Source organism: Physella acuta, unplaced genomic scaffold, assembly GCF_028476545.2.
Source record: "Physella acuta isolate Inbredline_101_S28 unplaced genomic scaffold, ASM2847654v3 ptg000166l, whole genome shotgun sequence".
Lineage (NCBI taxonomy): Eukaryota > Metazoa > Mollusca > Gastropoda > Physidae > Physella > Physella acuta.
The window spans coordinates 715,577-738,292 of NW_026731685.1; the positions used below are offsets into that span (position 1 = coordinate 715,577).

The 22,716-nt window shown below is 40.6% G+C and overlaps 1 protein-coding gene across 3 annotated transcripts in view; it reads right to left on the bottom strand.

Moving 5' to 3' along the window:
* The window catches only part of LOC131936081 (large neutral amino acids transporter small subunit 1), a 30,679-nt gene extending 10,310 nt beyond the window's left edge, over positions 1–20,369 (bottom strand). The window contains exons 1-7 of one of the 3 annotated variants that reach the window (XM_059292939.1): positions 20,302–20,369; positions 5,553–6,165; positions 5,160–5,285; positions 4,671–4,773; positions 4,493–4,537; positions 2,021–2,144; positions 1,686–1,789 (exon numbers count right to left, since the gene is read on the bottom strand). In XM_059292939.1, the coding sequence (XP_059148922.1) occupies positions 1,686–1,789; positions 2,021–2,144; positions 4,493–4,537; positions 4,671–4,773; positions 5,160–5,285; positions 5,553–6,117 (1,067 nt within the window). In that variant the 5' untranslated portion in view covers positions 6,118–6,165; positions 20,302–20,369. Of the gene's footprint in view, positions 1–1,685; positions 1,790–2,020; positions 2,145–4,492; positions 4,538–4,670; positions 4,774–5,159; positions 5,286–5,552; positions 6,166–7,711; positions 7,857–20,301 lie in introns of those variants that run through there. The other 2 variants (XM_059292937.1, XM_059292938.1) reach the window with 2 other exon arrangements.
* Between the last annotated feature and the right edge of the window lie 2,347 nt (positions 20,370–22,716).

Here is a 22,716-nt window from a genome sequence, read left to right on the forward strand (position 1 = left end):
ATAATGAGAACATTGAGGGTCCCAACTGCAGGTCTTACCTTGGCTGGCTCATAATGAGAACATTGAGGGTCCCAACTGCAGGTCTTACATCGGCTGGCTCATAATGAGAACATTGAGGGTCCCAACTGCAGGTCTTACATCGGCTGGCTCATAATGAGAACATTAGGGTCCCAACTGCAGGTCTTACCTTGGCTGGCTCATAATGAGAACATTGAGGGTCCCAACTGCAGGTCTTACCTTGGCTGGCTCATAATGAGAACATTGAGGGTCCCAACTGCAGGTCTTACCTTGGCTGGCTCATAATGAGAACATTGAGGGTCCCAACTGCAGGTCTTACCTTGGCTGGCTCATAATGAGAACATTGAGGGTCCCAACTGCAGGTCTTACCTTGGCTGGCTCATAATGAGAACATTGAGGGTCCCAACTGCTAGTCTTACCTTGGCTGGCTCATAATGAGAACATTGAGGGTCCCAACTGCAGGTCTTACCTTGGCTGGCTCATAATGAGAACATTGAGGGTCCCAACTGCAGGTCTTACATCGGCTGGCTCATAATGAGAACATTGAGGGTCCCAACTGCAGGTCTTACCTTGGTTGGCTCATAATGAGAACATTGAGGGTCCCAACTGCTAGTCTTACCTTGGCTGGCTCATAATGAGAACATTGAGGGTCCCAACTGCTAGTCTTACCTTGGCTGGCTCATAATGAGAACATTGAGGGTCCCAACTGCAGGTCTTACATCGGCTGGCTCATAATGAGAACATTAGGGTCCCAACTGCAGGTCTTACCTTGGCTGGCTCATAATGAGAACATTGAGGGTCCCAACTGCAGGTCTTACCTTGGCTGGCTCATAATGAGAACATTGAGGGTCCCAACTGCAGGTCTTACCTTGGCTGGCTCATAATGAGAACATTGAGGGTCCCAACTGCAGGTCTTACCTTGGCTGGCTCATAATGAGAACATTGAGGGTCCCAACTGCAGGTCTTACCTTGGCTGGCTCATAATGAGAACATTGAGGGTCCCAACTGCTAGTCTTACCTTGGCTGGCTCATAATGAGAACATTGAGGGTCCCAACTGCAGGTCTTACCTTGGCTGGCTCATAATGAGAACATTGAGGGTCCCAACTGCAGGTCTTACATCGGCTGGCTCATAATGAGAACATTGAGGGTCCCAACTGCAGGTCTTACCTTGGTTGGCTCATAATGAGAACATTGAGGGTCCCAACTGCTAGTCTTACCTTGGCTGGCTCATAATGAGAACATTGAGGGTCCCAACTGCTAGTCTTACCTTGGCTGGCTCATAATGAGAACATTGAGGGTCCCAACTGCAGGTCTTACATCGGCTGGCTCATAATGAGAACATTAGGGTCCCAACTGCAGGTCTTACCTTGGCTGGCTCATAATGAGAACATTGAGGGTCCCAACTGCAGGTCTTACCTTGGCTGGCTCATAATGAGAACATTGAGGGTCCCAACTGCAGGTCTTACATTGGCTGGCTCATAATGAGAACATTGAGGGTCCCAACTGCAGGTCTTACCTTGGCTGGCTCATAATGAGAACATTGAGGGTCCCAACTGCAGGTCTTACCTTGGCTGGCTCATAATGAGAACATTGAGGGTCCCAACTGCAGGTCTTACCTTGGCTGGCTCATAATGAGAACATTGAGGGTCCCAACTGCAGGTCTTACCTTGGCTGGCTCATAATGAGAACATTGAGGGTCCCAACAGAACACAGACACACCAGGACAGCAATAACTACTGGCATCAGCGGGTGTAACATCTGGCCAAACAACTACAGTACAACAGGAAAGGGAAATAAATTACTTTCATTTCAGTGCGAAAAAAGCTAGATGACACAAATATAACAATTCTATAAATTAATGAATTAATAGTTATCAAGAATAGTTCCAAATATTATGCTTTAGAAAGATTTCTTGAATACAAAAACTTTATAGTATATACATTTAATTCACGACCATTTATATTTTTCTAAGTTGGAATTGGACTGAATCATGTGAGTTACCATGGCTACAGCATCAGATCTCAGTGCTTCCTCCTTAGATAAGACTGTGTAGTAAGCAAAGTTAGTTGCCACCATAGTTGTAATCAGGATAGAAAAACTTAACAGCAGACCTCTCGGTAAATTTCTGAAATGATTGCAGTGGGAACAAATTGCACATCTCTAGACAAACATATTATTTGGTCTTACAATACAAAACTTTAAAACTATTTTACATATTTTTTACTGAGCATTCTGATACAGAAAGCACTTATAATTAATAGTGTGCAATAGTGTCAAATAAAAATTATTAAAATGCAGGATGAAAAATAATACACCAAAACTTGGAAAGTTTGCTTAAATATGTAGGCCTATAAATTGTGTTAAAATACAACTAATACATGTAACATTTCTCAACATTATTAAAAACAACAACACTAGTGTTTGTCAGAGATGCTGGTCAGAGAAAACATTTGGAAAACAAAATAAAAATTTTTTATGTGCATGCAGTTATGTTTATACCAAGAACCTAGGACTTCTTTTTTACCCAGGTGGGGGGGGGGGGGGGTGTCATCCACTTATTATGTCCACACTTAGAGTGTGGGTGTGTGTGTTGAAAGAAATTCAACTTTTAAAAAAAGTGGACTGGGAGTTCAGGTCCACATCAAATGACTTGTATGTTACAACAAACAAAGAACATAGAACTTGCATACACAATGTTTACACATATACAGCAGGGCATTTTTTTTTTAATGGCTCAGCAGATAATTAAATCACTGCATCTAATTGTAGCTTTGTAGTAAGCAAGTAATTCAAAGGATTCTTTTAAAAAATGTTCCTCACATTCATTTAAATAACAAGGATTTTACATCAAATATTGGTTTATATGTGAAAAAAATTATGTTATTAAATTAGTGTGCTTTAATGGAAGTAAATCTTGAGAGAACAATTATTACATTTGTGTGTGTGAAATCCAAAATAGACATGTGTAAACAGAAAAGTCTAAGACTCAAGTTTTTTCATGGACATCGTAAATGGATGACCCTTTAATGGGTGCATTAGCAACTCATGTGTCTGTCTGACCAAAAACCTCTAGATAACAACAATAGCTTTCTAAAAATTAAATGACTGTATTTAGTTCTTAATATTTGTATACTTAATTTTATGTCAGTGCATTCAATTATTTCGAACTATGCTGTGACCCAGACAAGCAATGTTCTTTTTTGTTATTAAAAGACAAAGTGTAAAGCAGATAGCTCTGTCAAAACTTTTAAAATGTTAATATAGCAATCAGAAAGATTAGTTGCAGCTGAAATAACTTTTTATAAATACAGAACAATGGTTAAAGTTTTATTAAGCAAGCAACTAATAAACAGATAAATTTAGGTTAATGTTTGTTTTTACAAAAAACACATTATTTGGCTGCATTTGACCAGAACATAAGAGCAGATGTTTATAGCTGCAAAGTTTCTTGCATTGCAGTTACATTTGAACATAGTAAATAGTTTTCAGAAGAGGACTTAACAAGTTTTGCCAACCAGTACATAAAAAATCAATCTATGTTATAGCACTTCAAACATGAGTACATTAAGAAACCAAATATTTAGTGTTGGAAAATCAGTTTTGAATATTATAAAGAAATCTTCAAGAACATTATTAAAATTTAAATAGTTTTTTAAATAATGTAAATATAAAATTAGTCATGGATTTGAAACTACTATAAAGACCTTTTTCTCTAGCGTTAGTGTCATCTGATTAAAAAAAAGATATTACTAGCTGGTACCACAGAATGTGTAGAGCAAACTACAACAAAAACATGCTGATTCCTGTTGGAGAGATGAATCAAAGTAGACATCTTGAAACCTAGCAAGACTCTCACACAACCAACAGTAAAAAAATGTGAGAAACCAAATGGAAGAATATTTTAAACAGCCATCTGACAAAGTTTTTGATAGAAATCAAATTGTTATGTTGGAAAGAAAATAACTGAAAAGTGTGAACTCAAAAGTGTGAGTAAACTAAAAACTACTCAGCTGGAGCAGAAATAATTGACAGTAATGAGTACTTACAACTGGCTAGAACTGGATTACCTGTCTTGGTGGTATAAATAAACAACTTATAGATAGATTATCTATTTTTTAAAAATCTTTTTACACATATGTTTGTACATTTCAAGAGTTTAAAGTAAAACACAAAGCTATTGAAAAAAGCATTTTTTTAAAAATTAAAAACAATTGTTTCCTTAATTCAAAAGTGAACAGTTTGTAGAATATAAGATATTTTAAAGTTTGTAGAAGAAACTTTAAAATATGCACTTGCTAGAGAATTAAGCATTCTTGAAGACAACAGCTTGTGTACCATGTACACTTGCAGCATGTTGCCTGCACTTATTATCCCAATAGAGAATATTGTTGTTCAACTTTATTTGCAGCCGGAAGATCTAATTGACATGATACAAGTGTTGACTAGGAATTGATTAAATATTTGTTTACTCACTTCTCTGGATGTTTCATCTCCTCTGTCAATATTGTGATAACCGGCCTGTAGGTAAGGAGGGCAGTTTTTATAGAACAATTCACTTTGTTTATGTCTTTTAATTATAAAATGGAAGTAGGACCCTAATATCCTGGTTACATTGAGTCTTACTAAGTTAAGGATAAAATAATTCTCTTACCAGCCACCAAAGCCGTAGAATGCAGCAAACAACGCTAAAGCTATTTGTCCAACTTCAGATCGTGTTCCATCCATAAAATGAAACAGATTTTCCTGACCTAAATCTGCAAGTAGGACAATATGAGTGTTAGGCTGTTTAGGGATACTAGAAAATGAAATAATCTCTATGTCATCCTACAAACATTTAATAAGCACATTATGTTGTATTATTGGCTTGTATATATAAAAAAAAAAGACCACTTCATAAAAATGTTCAGGCTCTCAGGTTCAATCACATTCTTTTTAAATCTATAGAAATTGTTGAAAACAACAAACGTTATACAGTTACAGCAGGTGTTACCTGATGAATAGGTCTGCAAAAAAGCTTACATCTTTTATTGTAGCAAACTAGGCTATTTATATAACACTAATCTTTGGATTAAACAAATGAAACAAGTTCTAATTTAGAGATAAATTATATCAAACTAAGTGAAAATCAAAGAGTGAATACCTGTTGGAATATTTATAAGGCCCAGTATAATGATAATGACAAGTGCTATTATCTTGCATGATGTAAGGAACTTCTGGATTATGGTGATGACTTTCATATGTGTACAGTTGATAGCAATCACAGATACTGCAGATGGATGATGCAACTGTTAACACCATCCCACTCAAGGAAATTGATAACACCAGATAGCTGTACTAATTTTAACCAAACCATTAAAAACATTACTAATTTTAACCTAACAACACCATATTAATAGGCTGAGATATTGTAAAGTACATCAAGTGGTGATAAGAACTGTTTTTAAGAGAGGTGAGATTTAACTACAGTAATACTATGTTTCCAAAACCTAAATCTTCAGAATTTATTTGGATAAGTACTGAAAAGTTTACTTACTCATAACCCAGACAGCTATCAATTTTACAAGTTCCTCTGGAGGATCACAGTCTTTAAATACTAGAGATAAACTATACAGGCTGGCTGTGTATGCCCCTAAGGCCCAAGATGGTGCAGCAATAAAAATCAAATAGCCCCACATAAAAACAAATCCTGGAAGCTCTCCGAATGTCTGGTAAATAAAATAATAAGGACCGCCTGCCCTGTTGAACATTAGAGCTACCTCAACAACACACAATGCCATGCTAACTTGCATCACACCGCCAGCCAGCCACATAACCATAGCCATCCCTGGAGAGCCACTGAAGCTCAGAATAGTGGTTGGTGCTATGAAAATTCCTGTCCCACCAATGTTGGCTATTAGTATAGCAACAGTTCCAAAAAATGTTATTGTTCTCTTTAGCTCCACTTTCTTTAAAGTCTCAGTGATGACATCTTTTGTTTTAAGCTGCTCTACATCCCTGGGCTTATGGCCGCCATTTCCCTGTATAAATGATTCTCTAGAAAGGGCTTCTTCATGCTCATGATCTTTAGCTTTACAACGGTGATTTTTAATAGTTTCCATCTTTCAGGAAATTTAAGATAATTTTTTATTTTAAATAAGCACATATATCTGTTTTGAAAAAACATATTGTTATTAGAGTTTGTTGAATTATATTTAAAAGGTATAATTTAAAACAGAGTTTACTCACTCATTAAGGAATGTATTGTTGTGTGTGAATAGTGTAAACTTCAGTTACAGTATACAATGAAATGATTGTATAACTACAAGGAAGAGAAGTAGGAAAGTGCAGTGTAAAATAAATGTATGCAATAAATGTTATATGCGTTAATTAATTTTATTGTTTCTATTCACTTTAAATTAACTGGAAATTCAAAAATCCTCTTTTATAAACTGTACAAACCAGGGGCGTAGCGAGGGGGGGGGGGGGGGGGGGGGCAGGGGTTGTTGACATGACACCATTTAGGGGGGTGACACCAAGACAAAAAATAGCAAAATATATACAGAAAAATTATAATTCTACTTAATTAAGTGATTAATTAGAGTGTTAAATAGTCTTTTAAGAGTAAATTTGACTAATCCTGACACAGGTGGGGGGGGGGGGGGGGGGTTTGAGGTTTGGTTGAGAATTGTAATAGCTTATGTTAATCCATTTATGGGTAAAAAAAATTAACTACATAAAAAAAAAATATGTGAATACATATAGGGCCTACACTTGCGCATATAGATACTTATATATATATATATATATATATATATATATATATATATATATATATATATATGTATACATTTTTTTACGGTGGGGTGGGGGGGGGAAGGGGGTGACACCATTAAGTGCCGCACCGGGTGAAACCCGACCTCGCTACGCCACTGGTACAAACAAGCAACCACAATTTAACCAATAATTATTAATTAAATTAAATTTAGGCCTAAATAATTCAGAAATAGATCCAGATATTGAGATACATATTTCAAATAAAAATTAGAATCTTTACCTAGGCCTAGATGTTAGAATATAAATAATTCTTATTAATTTAAGCCTTAAGCTGTTTCTATTTTTAAAAATTGCTTATATAAAAAAAATATTGAAATATTATTAGGACCTATAAAAATAATGGCCTAGATTTTTTTTAAAATCCTAACCTAATGACACAACAGTGACAACACTTTTAGATTCTAGATCTAGTAGAGCTGACTATAATAAATAATTATAATAAATTTATATTTAGATCTAGATCTAGATCTAGATCTATAGGCCTAAACTTATTATGGGCCTAAACTTCCAAACTACATACTTTAATGTAGTAATATGTTATGTAGTAACTATGTATGTAGTATGTTACTATGTAGGGCTTAGCCCTCAGGCCTAGGCTTGCTTGTACTTAGACTAGATCTAGATACTAAACTATTATTATTATTAATTACATTAATTATTAATTATCAGGCCATCAACAATGGAACGTGTATTTAGTGTATTAATATATAATTAAATTAATATTAGGGGGCGTAGATCTAATAAATTAATAATAACTTAACTTAATCAAGTTACTAAAAAAAAACTAAAGATCTAGAACTTGAGTAACTCAGAGTTGTATAATTAACGTCCACTGCGTTTTTTAACATATTATCAATCTATTTAAAAAATTGTGCGCACTTCGCTTACCGCGATTGACCACTTCATTAAAAAATATACGTCCATATGACTTTCTAGTAGCAGTCTGCTATGATAGCATTAAGTCCTATTTTACTATAGGGCACAGGACCTAAAATAAATAGGTAGGGGGAAAAGGAGGCGGTCCCTTCTGTCATAGGCTAACCTAGCAGGATAACATATCTTGTGGATGTTTTCATTGGCTATCAGTCTTATCAGTATTGCCAGATTTTTAAGCATCTAATGTATCCTAAGTATGACTGAGACGCATAAGCTACGCTGGAGAAGGTCCGAAGACCATTAAAAGAATTTGACTTAACATATCGCCATTTTACAAGCTTTTATTTTAGTAGATTCTTATTTCTTAATGCTTCGTCTGTCTGTCCGTCTCGGGAGGAAACTTGTGAACGAAATTTCAGCCATTTCTACAGAACCGACTTGTTTCCAACTTGAAACGTAGGTTAAGCTCCGATCGATGACAGTGCATTCAGTGTTTCTTCCAGATTTTTTTCTCCGGGGAGTGGACAACATTTTACAGGGGGGGGGGGGGGACGACGACACTGGTGTATATGTTTTCTATATAAATTCCATTTCGTTCGGGGGGGGGGGGTAGAGATGCCTGGAAGAAACTCTGATCGGGGGGGGGGGGGTAAAGATGCCTGGAAGAAACTCTGTTCGGGGGGGGGGGGGTAGAGATACCTGGAAGAAACTCTGTTGGGGGGGGGGTAGAGATGCCTGGAAGAAAGTCTGTGTCCAATAGCACTATGTACCACAGCGTATATAAATAATTTGTAATCTATAAAGGCTATTTAGAGATAGAGAGTAGAGACGGGCCTTCACATTTTAAATGTTAGTCTTTTTTTTAGTATAGCAGCCCTCGCTTTTCTTTATATGTATTTTTCTTCTTCGTTCCTAATTGTAAACTTGGGCGGGATTTCCTCGAATACAATTTTTAAGTAGTAGCCTAGGTGTCACTATAGAAGTTTCAATACCCCCCCCCCCCTCTCGGAGAAAAATGCTTCAAAAAACCCTGATTACAGCCTGCCTGGCTAATTAATAATGACGTTATGTAGCTTATTCTAATCGCCCCATGACGTGGTAGTTCCACGTGAGTTTGATTGTTAAAACAACATCTACAATCTGAGGCCTAGAGTACCGGTGAACTCCGGGATACAAGCCATGACGTAATGACGTAACAATCCGTGTCTCCCATGGAGATATGAAACAAACGATGATTTTATTATTTATCATCCTCGTCTTTTCCCGTAGAGTTCATCTGCTTCAGAGACCATCGGCATATGAAGGGATAGTGTAGTCAGCACTATGTCCAGCCGCATTTGCATTTCCCTAATGGCAGTTAGAGAGTTAGATACCATTACCAATCAGAGCTGGATGGACTCTGGGACATTCTATTGATTTGACTAGGCCATGCCGTCCCATATTATTATTTATACACACGTAAAAAGCTCTAGAAGATACGTCATACGATTAGTCGATTAAACGTGTTGCTAAATGAACCTTTAAAAAAATAAAAAGGCATACAGCAATCTTTAGTTAAACGTTTCTGTTTTCTGTCTTAAAATTCTGCAAACTTTTCTAGAAGTTGTTTACAAGTACAAGGAGTAGAGGAGCGGACTGCGCGGGGAAAAAAACGCCATCATATAGCCTACATCCATAAAATACATAGATCTACATACATCTTGATACATGTCAATAAAACGACAGCGGCTTTCATCCAGTTCAGAGAGCTCCAGTCTGTTCGTGGCAGCATACATTCATTTAGTCGTGTGTGGAACAGGGGCTGAACCAGTGACAACAGCATCATCTGGGTGGACCGGTGACAACAGCATCATTTGGGTGGATGACAACAGCATCATTTGGGTGGACCAATGACAACAGCATCATTTGGGTGGACCAGTGACAACAGCATCATTTGGGTGGACCAGTGACAACAGCATCATTTGGGTGGACCAATGACAACAGCATCATTTGGGTGGACCAGTGACAACAGCATCATTTGGGTGGACCAGTGACAACAGCATCATTTGGGTGGACCAGTGACAACAGCATCATTTGGGTGGACCAGTGACAACAGCATCATTTGGGTGGACCAGTGACAACAGCATCATTTGGGTGGACCAGTGACAACAGCATCATTTGGGTGGACCAATGACAACAGCATCACTTGGGTGGATGACAACAGCATCATTTGGGTGGACCAGTGACAACAGCATCATTTGGGTGGACCAGTGACAACAGCATCATTTGGATGGACCAGTGACAACAGCATCACTTGGGTGGATGACAACAGCATCATTTGGGTGGACCAGTGACAACAGCATCATTTGGGTGGACCAGTGACAACAGCATCATTTGGATGGACCAGTGACAACAGCATCATTTGGGTGGACCAGTGACAACAGCATCATTTGGGTGGACCAATGACAACAGCATCATTTGGGTGGACCAGTGACAACAGCATCATTTGGGTGGACCAGTGACAACAGCATCATTTAGGTGGACCAGTGACAACAGCATCATTTGGGTGGACCAGTGACAACAGCATCATTTGGGTGGACCAATGACAACAGCATCACTTGGGTGGATGACAACAGCATCATTTGGGTGGACCAGTGACAACAGCATCATTTGGGTGGACCAGTGACAACAGCATCATTTGGGTGGATGACAACAGCATCATTTGGGTGGGCCAGTGACAACAGCATCATTTGGGTGGACCAGTGACAACAGCATCATTTGGGTGGATGACAACAGCATCATTTGGGTGGACCAGTGACAACAGCATCATTTGGGTGGACCAGTGACAACAGCATCATTTGGGTGGACCAATGACAACAGCATCATTTGGGTGGACCAGTGACAACAGCATCATTTGGGTGGACCAGTGACAACAGCATCATTTGGGTGGACCAGTGACAACAGCATCATTTGGGTGGACCAGTGACAACAGCATCATTTGGGTGGACCAGTGACAACAGCATCATTTGGGTGGACCAGTGACAACAGCATCATTTGGGTGGACCAGTGACAACAGCATCATTTGGGTGGACCAGTGACAACAGCATCATTTGGGTGGACCAGTGACAACAGCATCATTTGGGTGGACCAGTGACAACAGCATCATTTGGATGGACCAGTGACAACAGCATCATTTGGGTGGATGACAACAGCATCATTTGGGTGGACCAGTGACAACAGCATCATTTGGGTGGATGACAACAGCATCATTTGGGTGGACCAGTGACAACAGCATCATTTGGGTGGACCAGTGACAACAGCATCATTTGGGTGGATGACAACAGCATCATTTGGGTGGACCAGTGACAACAGCATCATTTGGGTGGACCAGTGACAACAGCATCATTTGGGTGGACCAGTGACAACAGCATCATTTGGGTGGACCAGTGACAACAGCATCATTTGGGTGGACCAGTGACAACAGCATCATTTGGGTGGACCAGTGACAACAGCATCATTTGGGTGGATGACAACAGCATCATTTGGGTGGATGACAACAGCATCATTTGGGTGGACCAGTGACAACAGCATCATTTGGGTGGATGACAACAGCATCATTTGGGTGGACCAGTGACAACAGCATCATTTGGGTGGATGACAACAGCATCATTTGGGTGGACCAGTGACAACAGCATCATTTGGGTGGATGACAACAGCATCATTTGGTTGGACCAGTGACAACAGCATCATTTGGGTGGATGACAACAGCATCATTTGGGTGGACCAGTGACAACAGCATCATTTGGATGGACCAGTGACAACAGCATCATTTGGGTGGATGATAACAGCATCATTTGGGTGGACCAGTGACAACAGCATCATTTGGGTGGACCAGTGACAACAGCATCATTTGGGTGGACCAGTGACAACAGCATCATTTGGGTGGACCAGTGACAACAGCATCATTTGGGTGGATGACAACAGCATCATTTGGGTGGATGACAACAGCATCATTTAGGTGGACCAGTGACAACAGCATCGTTTGGGTGGATGACAACAGCATCATTTGGGTGGATGACAACAGCATCATTTGGGTGGATGACAACAGCATCATTTGGGTGGACCAGTGACAACAGCATCATTTGGGTGGACCAGTGACAACAGCATCATTTGGGTGGACCAGTGACAACAGCATCATTTGGGTGGACCAGTGACAACAGCATCATTTGGGTGGACCAGTGACAACAGCATCATTTGGGTGGATGACAACAGCATCATTTGGGTGGACCAGTGACAACAGCATCATTTGGGTGGATGACAACAGCATCATTTGGGTGGACCAGTGACAACAGCATCATTTGGGTGGACCAGTGACAACAGCATCATTTGGGTGGATGACAACAGCATCATTTGGGTGGACCAGTGACAACAGCATCATTTGGGTGGACCAGTGACAACAGCATCATTTGGGTGGACCAGTGACAACAGCATCATTTGGGTGGATGACAACAGCATCATTTGGGTGGATGACAACAGCATCATTTAGGTGGACCAGTGACAACAGCATCATTTGGGTGGACCAGTGACAACAGCATCATTTGGGTGGACCAGTGACAACAGCATCATTTGGGTGGACCAGTGACAACAGCATCATTTGGGTGGACCAGTGACAACAGCATCATTTGGGTGGATGACAACAGCATCATTTGGGTGGACCAGTGACAACAGCATCATTTGGGTGGATGACAACAGCATCATTTGGGTGGATGACAACAGCATCATTTGAGTGGATGACAACAGCATCATTTGGGTGGACCAGTGACAACAGCATCATTTGGGTGGACCAGTGACAACAGCATCATTTGGGTGGATGACAACAGCATCATTTGGGTGGACCAGTGACAACAGCATCATTTGGGTGGATGACAACAGCATCATTTGGGTGGATGACAACAGCATCATTTGGGTGGACCAGTGACAACAGCATCATTTGGGTGGACCAGTGACAACAGCATCATTTGGGTGGACCAGTGACAACAGCATCATTTGGGTGGATGACAACAGCATCATTTGGGTGGACCAGTGACAACAGCATCATTTGGGTGGACCAGTGACAACAGCATCATTTAGGTGGACCAGTGACAACAGCATCATTTAGGTGGACCAGTGACAACAGCATCATTTGGGTGGACCAGTGACAACAGCATCATTTGGGTGGACCAGTGACAACAGCATCATTTGGGTGGACCGGTGACAACAGCATCATTTGGGTGGATGACAACAGCATCATTTGGGTGGATGACAACAGCATCATTTGGGTGGATGACAACAGCATCATTTGGGTGGACCAGTGACAACAGCATCATTTGGGTGGACCAGTGACAACAGCATCATTTGGGTGGACCAGTGACAACAGCATCATTTAGGTGGACCAGTGACAACAGCATCATTTAGGTGGACCAGTGACAACAGCATCATTTGGGTGGACCAGTGACAACAGCATCATTTGGGTGGACCAGTGACAACAGCATCATTTGGGTGGACCAGTGACAACAGCATCATTTGGGTGGACCAGTGACAACAGCATCATTTGGGTGGACCAGTGGCAACAGCATCATTTGGGTGGACCAGTGACAACAGCATCATTTGGGTGGACCAGTGACAACAGCATCATTTGGGTGGACCAGTGACAACAGCATCATTTGGGTGGACCAGTGACAACAGCATCATTTGGGTGGACCAGTGACAACAGCATCATTTGGGTGGATGACAACAGCATCATTTGGGTGGACCAGTGACAACAGCATCATTTGGGTGGATGACAACAGCATCATTTGGGTGGACCAGTGACAACAGCATCATTTGGGTGGATGATAACAGCATCATTTGGGTGGACCAGTGACAACAGCTTCATTTGGGTGGACCAGTGACAACAGCATCATTTGGGTGGACCAGTGACAACAGCATCATTTGGGTGGATGACAACAGCATCATTTGGGTGGACCAGTGACAACAGCATCATTTGGGTGGACCAGTGACAACAGCATCATTTGGGTGGACCAGTGACAACAGCATCATTTGGGTGGACCAGTGACAACAGCATCATTTGGGTGGATGACAACAGCATCATTTGGGTGGACCAGTGACAACAGCATCATTTGGGTGGACCAGTGACAACAGCATCATTTGGGTGGACCAGTGACAACAGCATCATTTGGGTGGACCAGTGACAACAGCATCATTTGCGTGGACCAGTGACAACAGCATCATTTGGGTGGACCAGTGACAACAGCATCATTTGGGTGGACCAGTGACAACAGCATCATTTGCGTGGACCAGTGACAACAGCATCATTTGGGTGGACCAGTGACAACAGCATCATTTGGGTGGACCAGTGACAACAGCATCATTTGGGTGGACCAGTGACAACAGCATCATTTGGGTGGACCAGTGACAACAGCATCATTTGGGTGGACCAGTGACAACAGCATCATTTGGGTGGACCAGTGACAACAGCATCATTTGGGTGGACCAGTGACAACAGCATCATTTGGGTGGACCAGTGACAACAGCATCATTTGGGTGGACCAGTGACAACAGCATCATTTGGGTGGATGACAACAGCATCATTTGGGTGGACCAGTGACAACAGCATCATTTGGGTGGATGACAACAGCATCATTTGGGTGGACCAGTGACAACAGCATCATTTGGGTGGACCAGTGACAACAGCATCATTTGGGTGGACCAGTGACAACAGCATCATTTGGGTGGACCAATGACAACAGCATCATTTGGGTGGATGACAACAGCATCATTTGGGTGGACCAGTGACAACAGCATCATTTGGGTGGATGACAACAGCATCATTTGGGTGGACCAGTGACAACAGCATCATTTGGGTGGATGACAACAGCATCATTTGGGTGGACCAGTGACAACAGCATCATTTGGGTGGACCAGTGACAACAGCATCATTTGGGTGGATGACAACAGCATCATTTGGGTGGACCAGTGACAACAGCATCATTTGGGTGGACCAGTGACAACAGCATCATTTGGGTGGACCAGTGACAACAGCATCATTTGGGTGGACCAGTGACAACAGCATCATTTGGGTGGACCAGTGACAACAGCATCATTTGGGTGGACCAGTGACAACAGCATCATTTGGGTGGACCAATGACAACAGCATCATTTGGGTGGATGACAACAGCATCATTTGGGTGGACCAGTGACAACAGCATCATTTGGGTGGATGACAACAGCATCATTTGGGTGGACCAGTGACAACAGCATCATTTGGGTGGACCAGTGACAACAGCATCATTTGGGTGGACCAGTGACAACAGCATCATTTGGGTGGACCAGTGACAACAGCATCATTTGGGTGGACCAGTGACAACAGCATCATTTGGGTGAATGGCTGTGATAAAAAGGCGCCTAGCTCTACTACTTACAGCGTTTCTTCTAGACTTTTTCTCCGTGCGGGGGGCGGACACTAGTAAAAGTATATATTTCTATATAAATGTTATTTCGTTCGAAGGGGGAAGGGTGGCTGGGATAAACTCTGCTACCTAGCTTAAGACGTACACAGCTATAAAAACTAGGAGGGCGAAATAGTATGCGCGCGGTGAGTCATAAATAAGCCTACTTAAATAAAGTCGTATAGAATTTCTAGTTCGTAATTCGTGAGGGTTTTTTCTAATCAGTATTTGAAAGAATGTTTTTACTTATCATAGACATCATAGTCCTGAACTGAAATGGCCTTATGGGGACCGGTCCCCACCCCACTACACCTCGACATTGCCTCTGCTTTGAGCAGACGACAACTAGTTTGTAACGAGCCTGACGACATCACATTCCGATCCATCAGGTTTACTCAAAATTCTCCCCAGCTTAATAAGGTCATTAAAAAAACTTGAGGAGGGAGAAGGTCGGAGAATGAAAGGGATTGCAAGGCATCAATCGGGTACAATCATCATTCGTTTGATGGCGAAGTTAAGGAAATTAAGTCATCAATCAGCCCATTATTAAGTAGTTTAAGTTGGGAAATATAAAGTTGTATAACATAAAAAGCTTGTAAAACAAAACCCTACGAACAAAATACAAAAATGTGGCTAGCTAAAATAAGAAGCAAGACCTTATCAATGTATTAAAATTTGTGATCATATACAACTATATGTGAAAGACGTTACGCAATATTTGAGGCTTTTTAAAGCCCCTCCTACGTTCCCCACCCCTCCTCTCGTCCTCATATAAAGTGTCCGACCCCAAGGGACATAACAATAACTAATAAGACACAGAGGCATAGCGAGGGGGGGGGGGGCGGGGGGACGACATATGTCCCCGGGCGCCGACCTTAGGGGGGGCGCCAAATTGAAAGTTTGAGGGGGGGGGGGGGTGCAAATGAAAAGTTCGAGGGGGGGGGGGGTGCAAATCGAAAGTTTGAGGGGGGGTGCAAATGAAAAGTTCGAGGGGGGGGGGGGTGCAAATCGAAAGTTTGCTCCCGAGGGGGGCGCCAAATTGAAAGTTTGAGGGGGGGGTGCAAATGAAAAGTTCGAGGGGGGGGTGCAAATCGAAAGTTTGAGGGGGGGGTGCAAATGAAAAGTTCGAGGGGGGGGTGCAAATCGAAAATTTGCTCCCGAGGGGGGCGCCAAATTGAAAGTATGTCCCCGGGCGCCGGGAAGGGTCGCTACGCCTCTGATAAGACATAAGACTCACACAGCTATGAAAATGATGTCACACCTCGCGCTTCACCTCATTATACACAAATTTTAATATTTAACTTACATTTTTGCAATGTTTTCCATCAAAATGGGGATGTAACCGACAACCAATATAAAACGAAATAATACAGCTTGAGTTATTAGCTAGATCTATATCTAGATCTAGGTAGATTTAACCTAGGTCTACTACACTTAAGCTAATTCGTCCAGTGGCGTAGCCAGGATCGTCTCAAGGGGGGGGGGGGTTCCAATTTTTACCCGGGGACAAACTTTCGATTTGCACCCCCCCCCCCCCCCCTCAAACTTTCGATTTGCACCCCCCTCAAAATTTCGATTTACACCCCCCCCCCTCATACTTTATATACCTATACCGAGGGGTCTATGGGGGGGGGGGTTTGACCCCCCTCTAACCCCCCCCCCTCTGCCTACGCCACTGAATTCGTCTAAAATCAGAGTTTCTTTCAGGTATTTCTGCTGTAGGCTCTCGTTGCTTGCTTTTTTTTTTCTTGTTGTTTTTCTTCAAAATATTTTTTTTATTAAATTTGTACACACACACAAACGAAGAAGGGCCCACGAGTTTGTAAGTGTGTGCATTAGTACGTATGTTTGTGTGTGTGTACGTGTGTGTGTGTGTGCGTGTGACACCAATGGAACGATAGTTGTACGTTTGATTGTGCTGTGCTTAAATAATTTAGCATTTTGTCGATGTTCTTACTTTTTTTTTTTTACTGAATTGTTAACTATGATTTGTGATCTGTTTATCATAGTTTATGGGTTATTTTTCTATTCCTATTAAAAGTTGTGTGATATATGGCTAAAATAAATGTATATCTTTTTCACTGATTTGTGCCATTGTCATAAAATAGTTTTCATTATGTAATAGGCAAAATGAAAACATTTTGTTTTTTAAATGCTATTTAAAAGTGCATGTTACAAAATAACACAACTTTTGAAATGTATTAATGGGTCGTCCATAAATGACGTCACACTCGGGGGAGGGTGGTCCGTAATTTTGTGAAGGTGTGTGATGAGGGGGAGGGGTTCAGATGGTGCGACGTCACACTTTTGCATTATAAAAAAGCAATGTTAGAAAACGAATGTTAGACGTTATTTCGCGTTTTAGAAAACTGTTTTAATAAATTGCAATAGGAATTTATTAAAATACTCTATTTTGACAGTGTTCAGACAAGATTTTGGAAAAACATCGATGTTTTTTAAGAAAAATTCTCTCTATATAAAAAGCAATGTATGTTTGTTTGTTTGTTTGTCCTTTATGCATTACTACACCTCTCATCACATCGCCGTGAAACTTTGGGAAGATGTTGAGAATATTCCTGGGGAGGTTTCTGCGAAAAAAAAATTTCAAATTCGCAGGGGTGGCGCCCCGGCAGGGCGCGATTTGTTTTTTCTCTATATACGGTAGGCATGAAACTTTGGTGAGTTCGTTATAAAACACTAGGGAAGGGTTCTGTAAAAAAATCATTTTTGATTTCACAAGGGCGGCGCTACGGGAGGGTGCGATTTTTCTCTATGTGCTGTATATAAAGATAAAAGTCGAATTTGGTTTGACACCATTCATCCGATCACCATCAAATTTTGGTGAGTTTATAAGAACACTCTTGAATAGGTTTTTAATTTCGCAAGGGCGGCACCACGAAAGGGTTCAATTTTTCTCTATATACGGTATATAAAAAAAAAATAAAAAGTGAATTGCCGTGACACCGTTCACACGATTGCCATGAAACTTTGGGAAGATGTTCAGAATATTCCTGGGGAGGTTTCTGCGCTAAAAACATTTTCAAATTCGCAGAGGTGGCGCCCCGACAGGGCGCGATTTGTTTTCTCTCTATTTATGGTATATAAAAATAAAAGTCATTGCGGTCTCACAACGTTCATTCGTTAGCCATCAAACTTCAGGGACTTGAGAACACTCCAGGGAAGGGTTCTTTTAAAAAAAAATCATTTTTATTTTCGCAAGGGCGGCGCCACAGGAGAGTGCGATTTTCTCTATATACGGTATATAAAAATAAACGTCGATTGCGCTTTCACGGCGTTATTCCGATCGCCATTAAACTTTGGGGAGTTGATTAGAACTTTCTTGGGAAAGTTTCTGTTAAAATTTATTTTTTTTAATTTCGCAAGGGCGGCGCCACGGAATTGTGGGATTTTTCTCTATATACGGTATATAAAAAAAGACGATTGCGGTTCGACACAGTTTATCCCGATGCCATAAAACTTTAGGGAGTTGATGAATACTCCCTAGAAGGTTTCTGGGGTGGGAGGGGGGAATATGGGTGGATGGTGGGGAAGGGGGATTTAATTTTGCATGGGCAGCCCCCCGGCAGGATACGATTTGGAGCCCTGGTCTTTCTCGTGAGCGCTATGGCGACTAAGTTCGGTCTAAACAGTGTGATAGACAATGGATAAGATGGGGCGTTACAAACGCTCACTAAATTGAATCAGGCGTGTTGTCTGGCGCCCTGGTATGGTGCGATTAGGCTGCAAATAAAAATGTCTGTTTCGGCTCGCAAAGTCTCACATGGGCCGCTGAGGGCCATGTAATACGTTTTATTTTAATAATCAGAAAAATTAAACAATGTTAGATTATTAACTGGTATGTTTCTTTTTGTCCGTAAAAAATCCCAACAGTTTCGTCACTTTGCGAATGATGCAATTAGCAACTATTTTTAGATAATCCAATGAGAAATTATTGAGATCGAGCATCTAATAATAGACCATTAGTAACGCTAACATATTGCATCAGTCACACTGATGTTTAAAACGCGTCAAATAATTTGTTTACGTGTTAAATAACAAATCATGTTAATTTGTGTCACTTTAGTGAATGACGCAATCTGCATCATTGTTAACAGGATGCTATTTTAAGGAGCCAGGGGTCGTACGCCGCGCCTATGCGTTAGTGATATCGGGGGGGGGGGGGCTCCTGAGAGCGCCCCTCTACGTCCCTGACACATGGGCGGTCACCAAAGTGTGTTCTATCTGGTTATTTCGGTTAGTTATTAATGTACACTCAAGGTTTTCACGCTGTAGTGTAGGTATACCCGTGTCCCGATATTTATGATCCAAGCGCAGGCATTGTTTACATTTAAATAACTCACTTAGAAAAAACAGTCTTGCTTCTAAAAATATAGGATTGGTAACGCATAGATTAAACCCTTCTTATATATTTCGTCGGACTTCCTTCTATTCCCGCGGCAACGCGCGGGGACGGGTACGCTAGTATATATATATATATAATTTTTCTCTTTCGGAGGGGGGGGGGGGACAACAACATTAGGTGCCACGCGGGTGACGCCCGACCTCGCTACGTCACTGTGTGTGCGCATGTGGGGGAGGGAGGGGCGGCTTTTGCATTATGATGGTGTACAAGGTGGGAGCTGTCGCACTTTGATAAAGATGCGCAAGGTAGGGGTGGGGGGGGGGGGGTCACACTTTGGAGATGGTGGAGGCTGTTTGATACAATTTTTCATTAAAAGTATTTTTAAAATGTCTAATGGCGTTGTCAATATACTGTTATTGGGGTCTTTTAACCCAGCATTCCAACTAGCAGGTAAACTACAAACTATAACTATAATCTTATTATAGGTCGGTCTCTATGACAGCGCAGTGGGGATGAATTGAAATTCGGTCATAACTTACGACGCATCATTTTTTGCTTGTCTATCAGTATCAGTATCATTATCAGACTGGGGTAGGGGAGATAAATCGAAAATGGAACGTTGTAGGTCAAACTGTTTATTAAAGTGTGGATTTAATCAATATAGATCTAGTATTCATCAAAATCAATCATTTTTTTAAGGCTGACCTAGACAAGTCTAAGTTAAAGTAAGATCTAGAATCTAGATCTTAGAGTTTAGATCCTACTCAAGCTAGGCCTGGGCTTGATTGAAAGAAGATTTCACATCCTGACGATATGTTTTGTTTAATTGCCGACCAATCAAACTCTAGCAAATATTTTACTGCTGCTGCGCTAAATAATGTCGCCATTATTTCCTTTAATAAACTAATCTAAATCATAATAACCCATTGAAATTAAGGGCTGGGTTACCGTTTTTTGGTAAGTTTTCTCATTCCTTTTATTTGTCACTTGTCACAATTACAAATTGTTACAATTAGGAATTTTAATGCCCATGCCCGAGGTTCATCCAGAACGTCTGGGTTCATTAAAATGATTTGCCGCTTTGTCTCTAGATTCTAGATCTAGCAGAGTTCAGAGTAGTATGTCTAGATCTAGATCTAGATTAGATCTATTGATTCTATTCTAGATTCTAGATCTATTAGATATAGATCTACTAGATCTAGCTAAAAAGATAATTAATTAATTTAGATAGGCCTATCTACTCAACTCTAGATATAAATCTTAATCTACGTTTAGTAATTTTAAGTTTAGTTTTTAGTACTGTACTAGTACTAGTCTAGTGTATAGTATAGAGTCTAGTAACTAGTTAGTATACACTATACACTGTATACTTGTATACTCATACTGTATAACTATACTAATAGACTAATTAATAATTAATACTATACAAACTATAATCATCATATAATGTACATGTATCTATAATTTATTTATATTTATAATGTTATTAAAATAAGTAGTAAGTAGCCTATCATAGAGTAAGTTAGTAAAAGCCTATGGGGTCATCCATAAATGATGTCACACTCTTAGGGGGGTCCATAATTTTGTGACGATGTGTGATGAGGGGGGGGGGGGGGGTTCAGATGTTGTGACGTGACACTTTTGCATTATAAAAAAGAAATGTTAGAAAACGAATTTTAGATGTTATTTCGCATTTTAGTTAACTGTTTTAATAAATTGTAATAGTTTAAACAAGATTTTTAGAAAAATATCAATGTTTTAAAAAAATTCAACTGCAATTTTGAGGGGGGTTGTAGGTTGAGGTGTGACGTCATTTTAGGGGGGGGGGTCTGGCTTTTTGTGACAACCTGCGACGGAGGGGAGGGGGGAGGTAAAAATCGTCAAAAAAAGCATGACATCATTTATGGATGACCCCTATTGTATTGCATAACCATGCATAAGATAATTCTTTTATTTGTGCCTGGTTTATTAAGTTAATATTCTTTTCTTTTGCACTACTTCCAGTTCTCATCAATTCAAAACTACAATGTATTATGCAGGCGTACCAGCCAGTAGTGCTACAAATATCTCAGGTCAAACTTCAGAAAAGCCAGGAATTTATATGCCAGCACCCAGTCCCTATGCACCTGCAGGATATCCAACTAACCAACCAGGACTCCCCCCTGGACTTGCACCACGATATGCTGCTGCCCCTCAAGCTTTTGCAGTAGTGTCCAATGCAAGTCCTAATGGTTATACTATTTCACCAGCTTTTCACTCACTACCATATTCTAGCTTTCAAGGTATTCCTTCTTCCACTCTTGCCTACATACCTGCTGCACAGTATCCTGGATTGGGCTACCCAACATTAGGTCCACGAACAGCTGCTCCTTATCCTGTCCAAGCTGGAGCTCCACTAATTGCAGCAAGTTTTTCCCCTATGTCTGGTGCCCTACCAGCCCCAAGTGCTCGGCCCTATCCTGTTGGTCACATAGCTGCTTATCCTCCAGGTTATCCATTGCCCACAGGCTCTGCTCCTATACCATATCATGGGGCAACTGCATTTGGTCCACCTTATTAACCCTTATAAAGATGTTTCTTGAAATAGTGATGATGGCAAATTTTAAAAAGCTATAAAGTAGGTGCACCTGCAGTATTGAATTTAACTTTATTTGAACACAAACTGATTGCTCATTTGTTATAGATATGTTCATGAGATGTTCATGATAATGTTCCCATTATTTGCCAATTTTCCAGGTGATAATATACAAACTTCTCTCTGCCATAATATTAAATTCTTAGCTGTTTTAATTACAATCTTTGTTTATTTGGGTGCAGTTGGTGAACCATCTATTACCACCTATATTTTGTAAATTGGTTGTTAATCATTCTGTTATAATATGCATTTGACTCAGAGGAGCAACGCATTCTTCCTTGCCTTGTGTAAAACATTCCCTTTTTAAGTTTGTTAATTAGCAAATCCTTCTACACAGATTTTATTCATATTTCCTTCAATAGTTATTTTAAACATTTGGAAACAAAACAAAATATATCTCTATACAGTAACATTATAGAAGTTTTTGTAAATGGTAAAAACTTATTTGTAACATTGTAAATGTGCTATATTGTGATGCCCTGATATTGTAATGTTTTTTCGACACATTTTAAAGCAAATATTCATGACAAAAATAAGTTTTGAA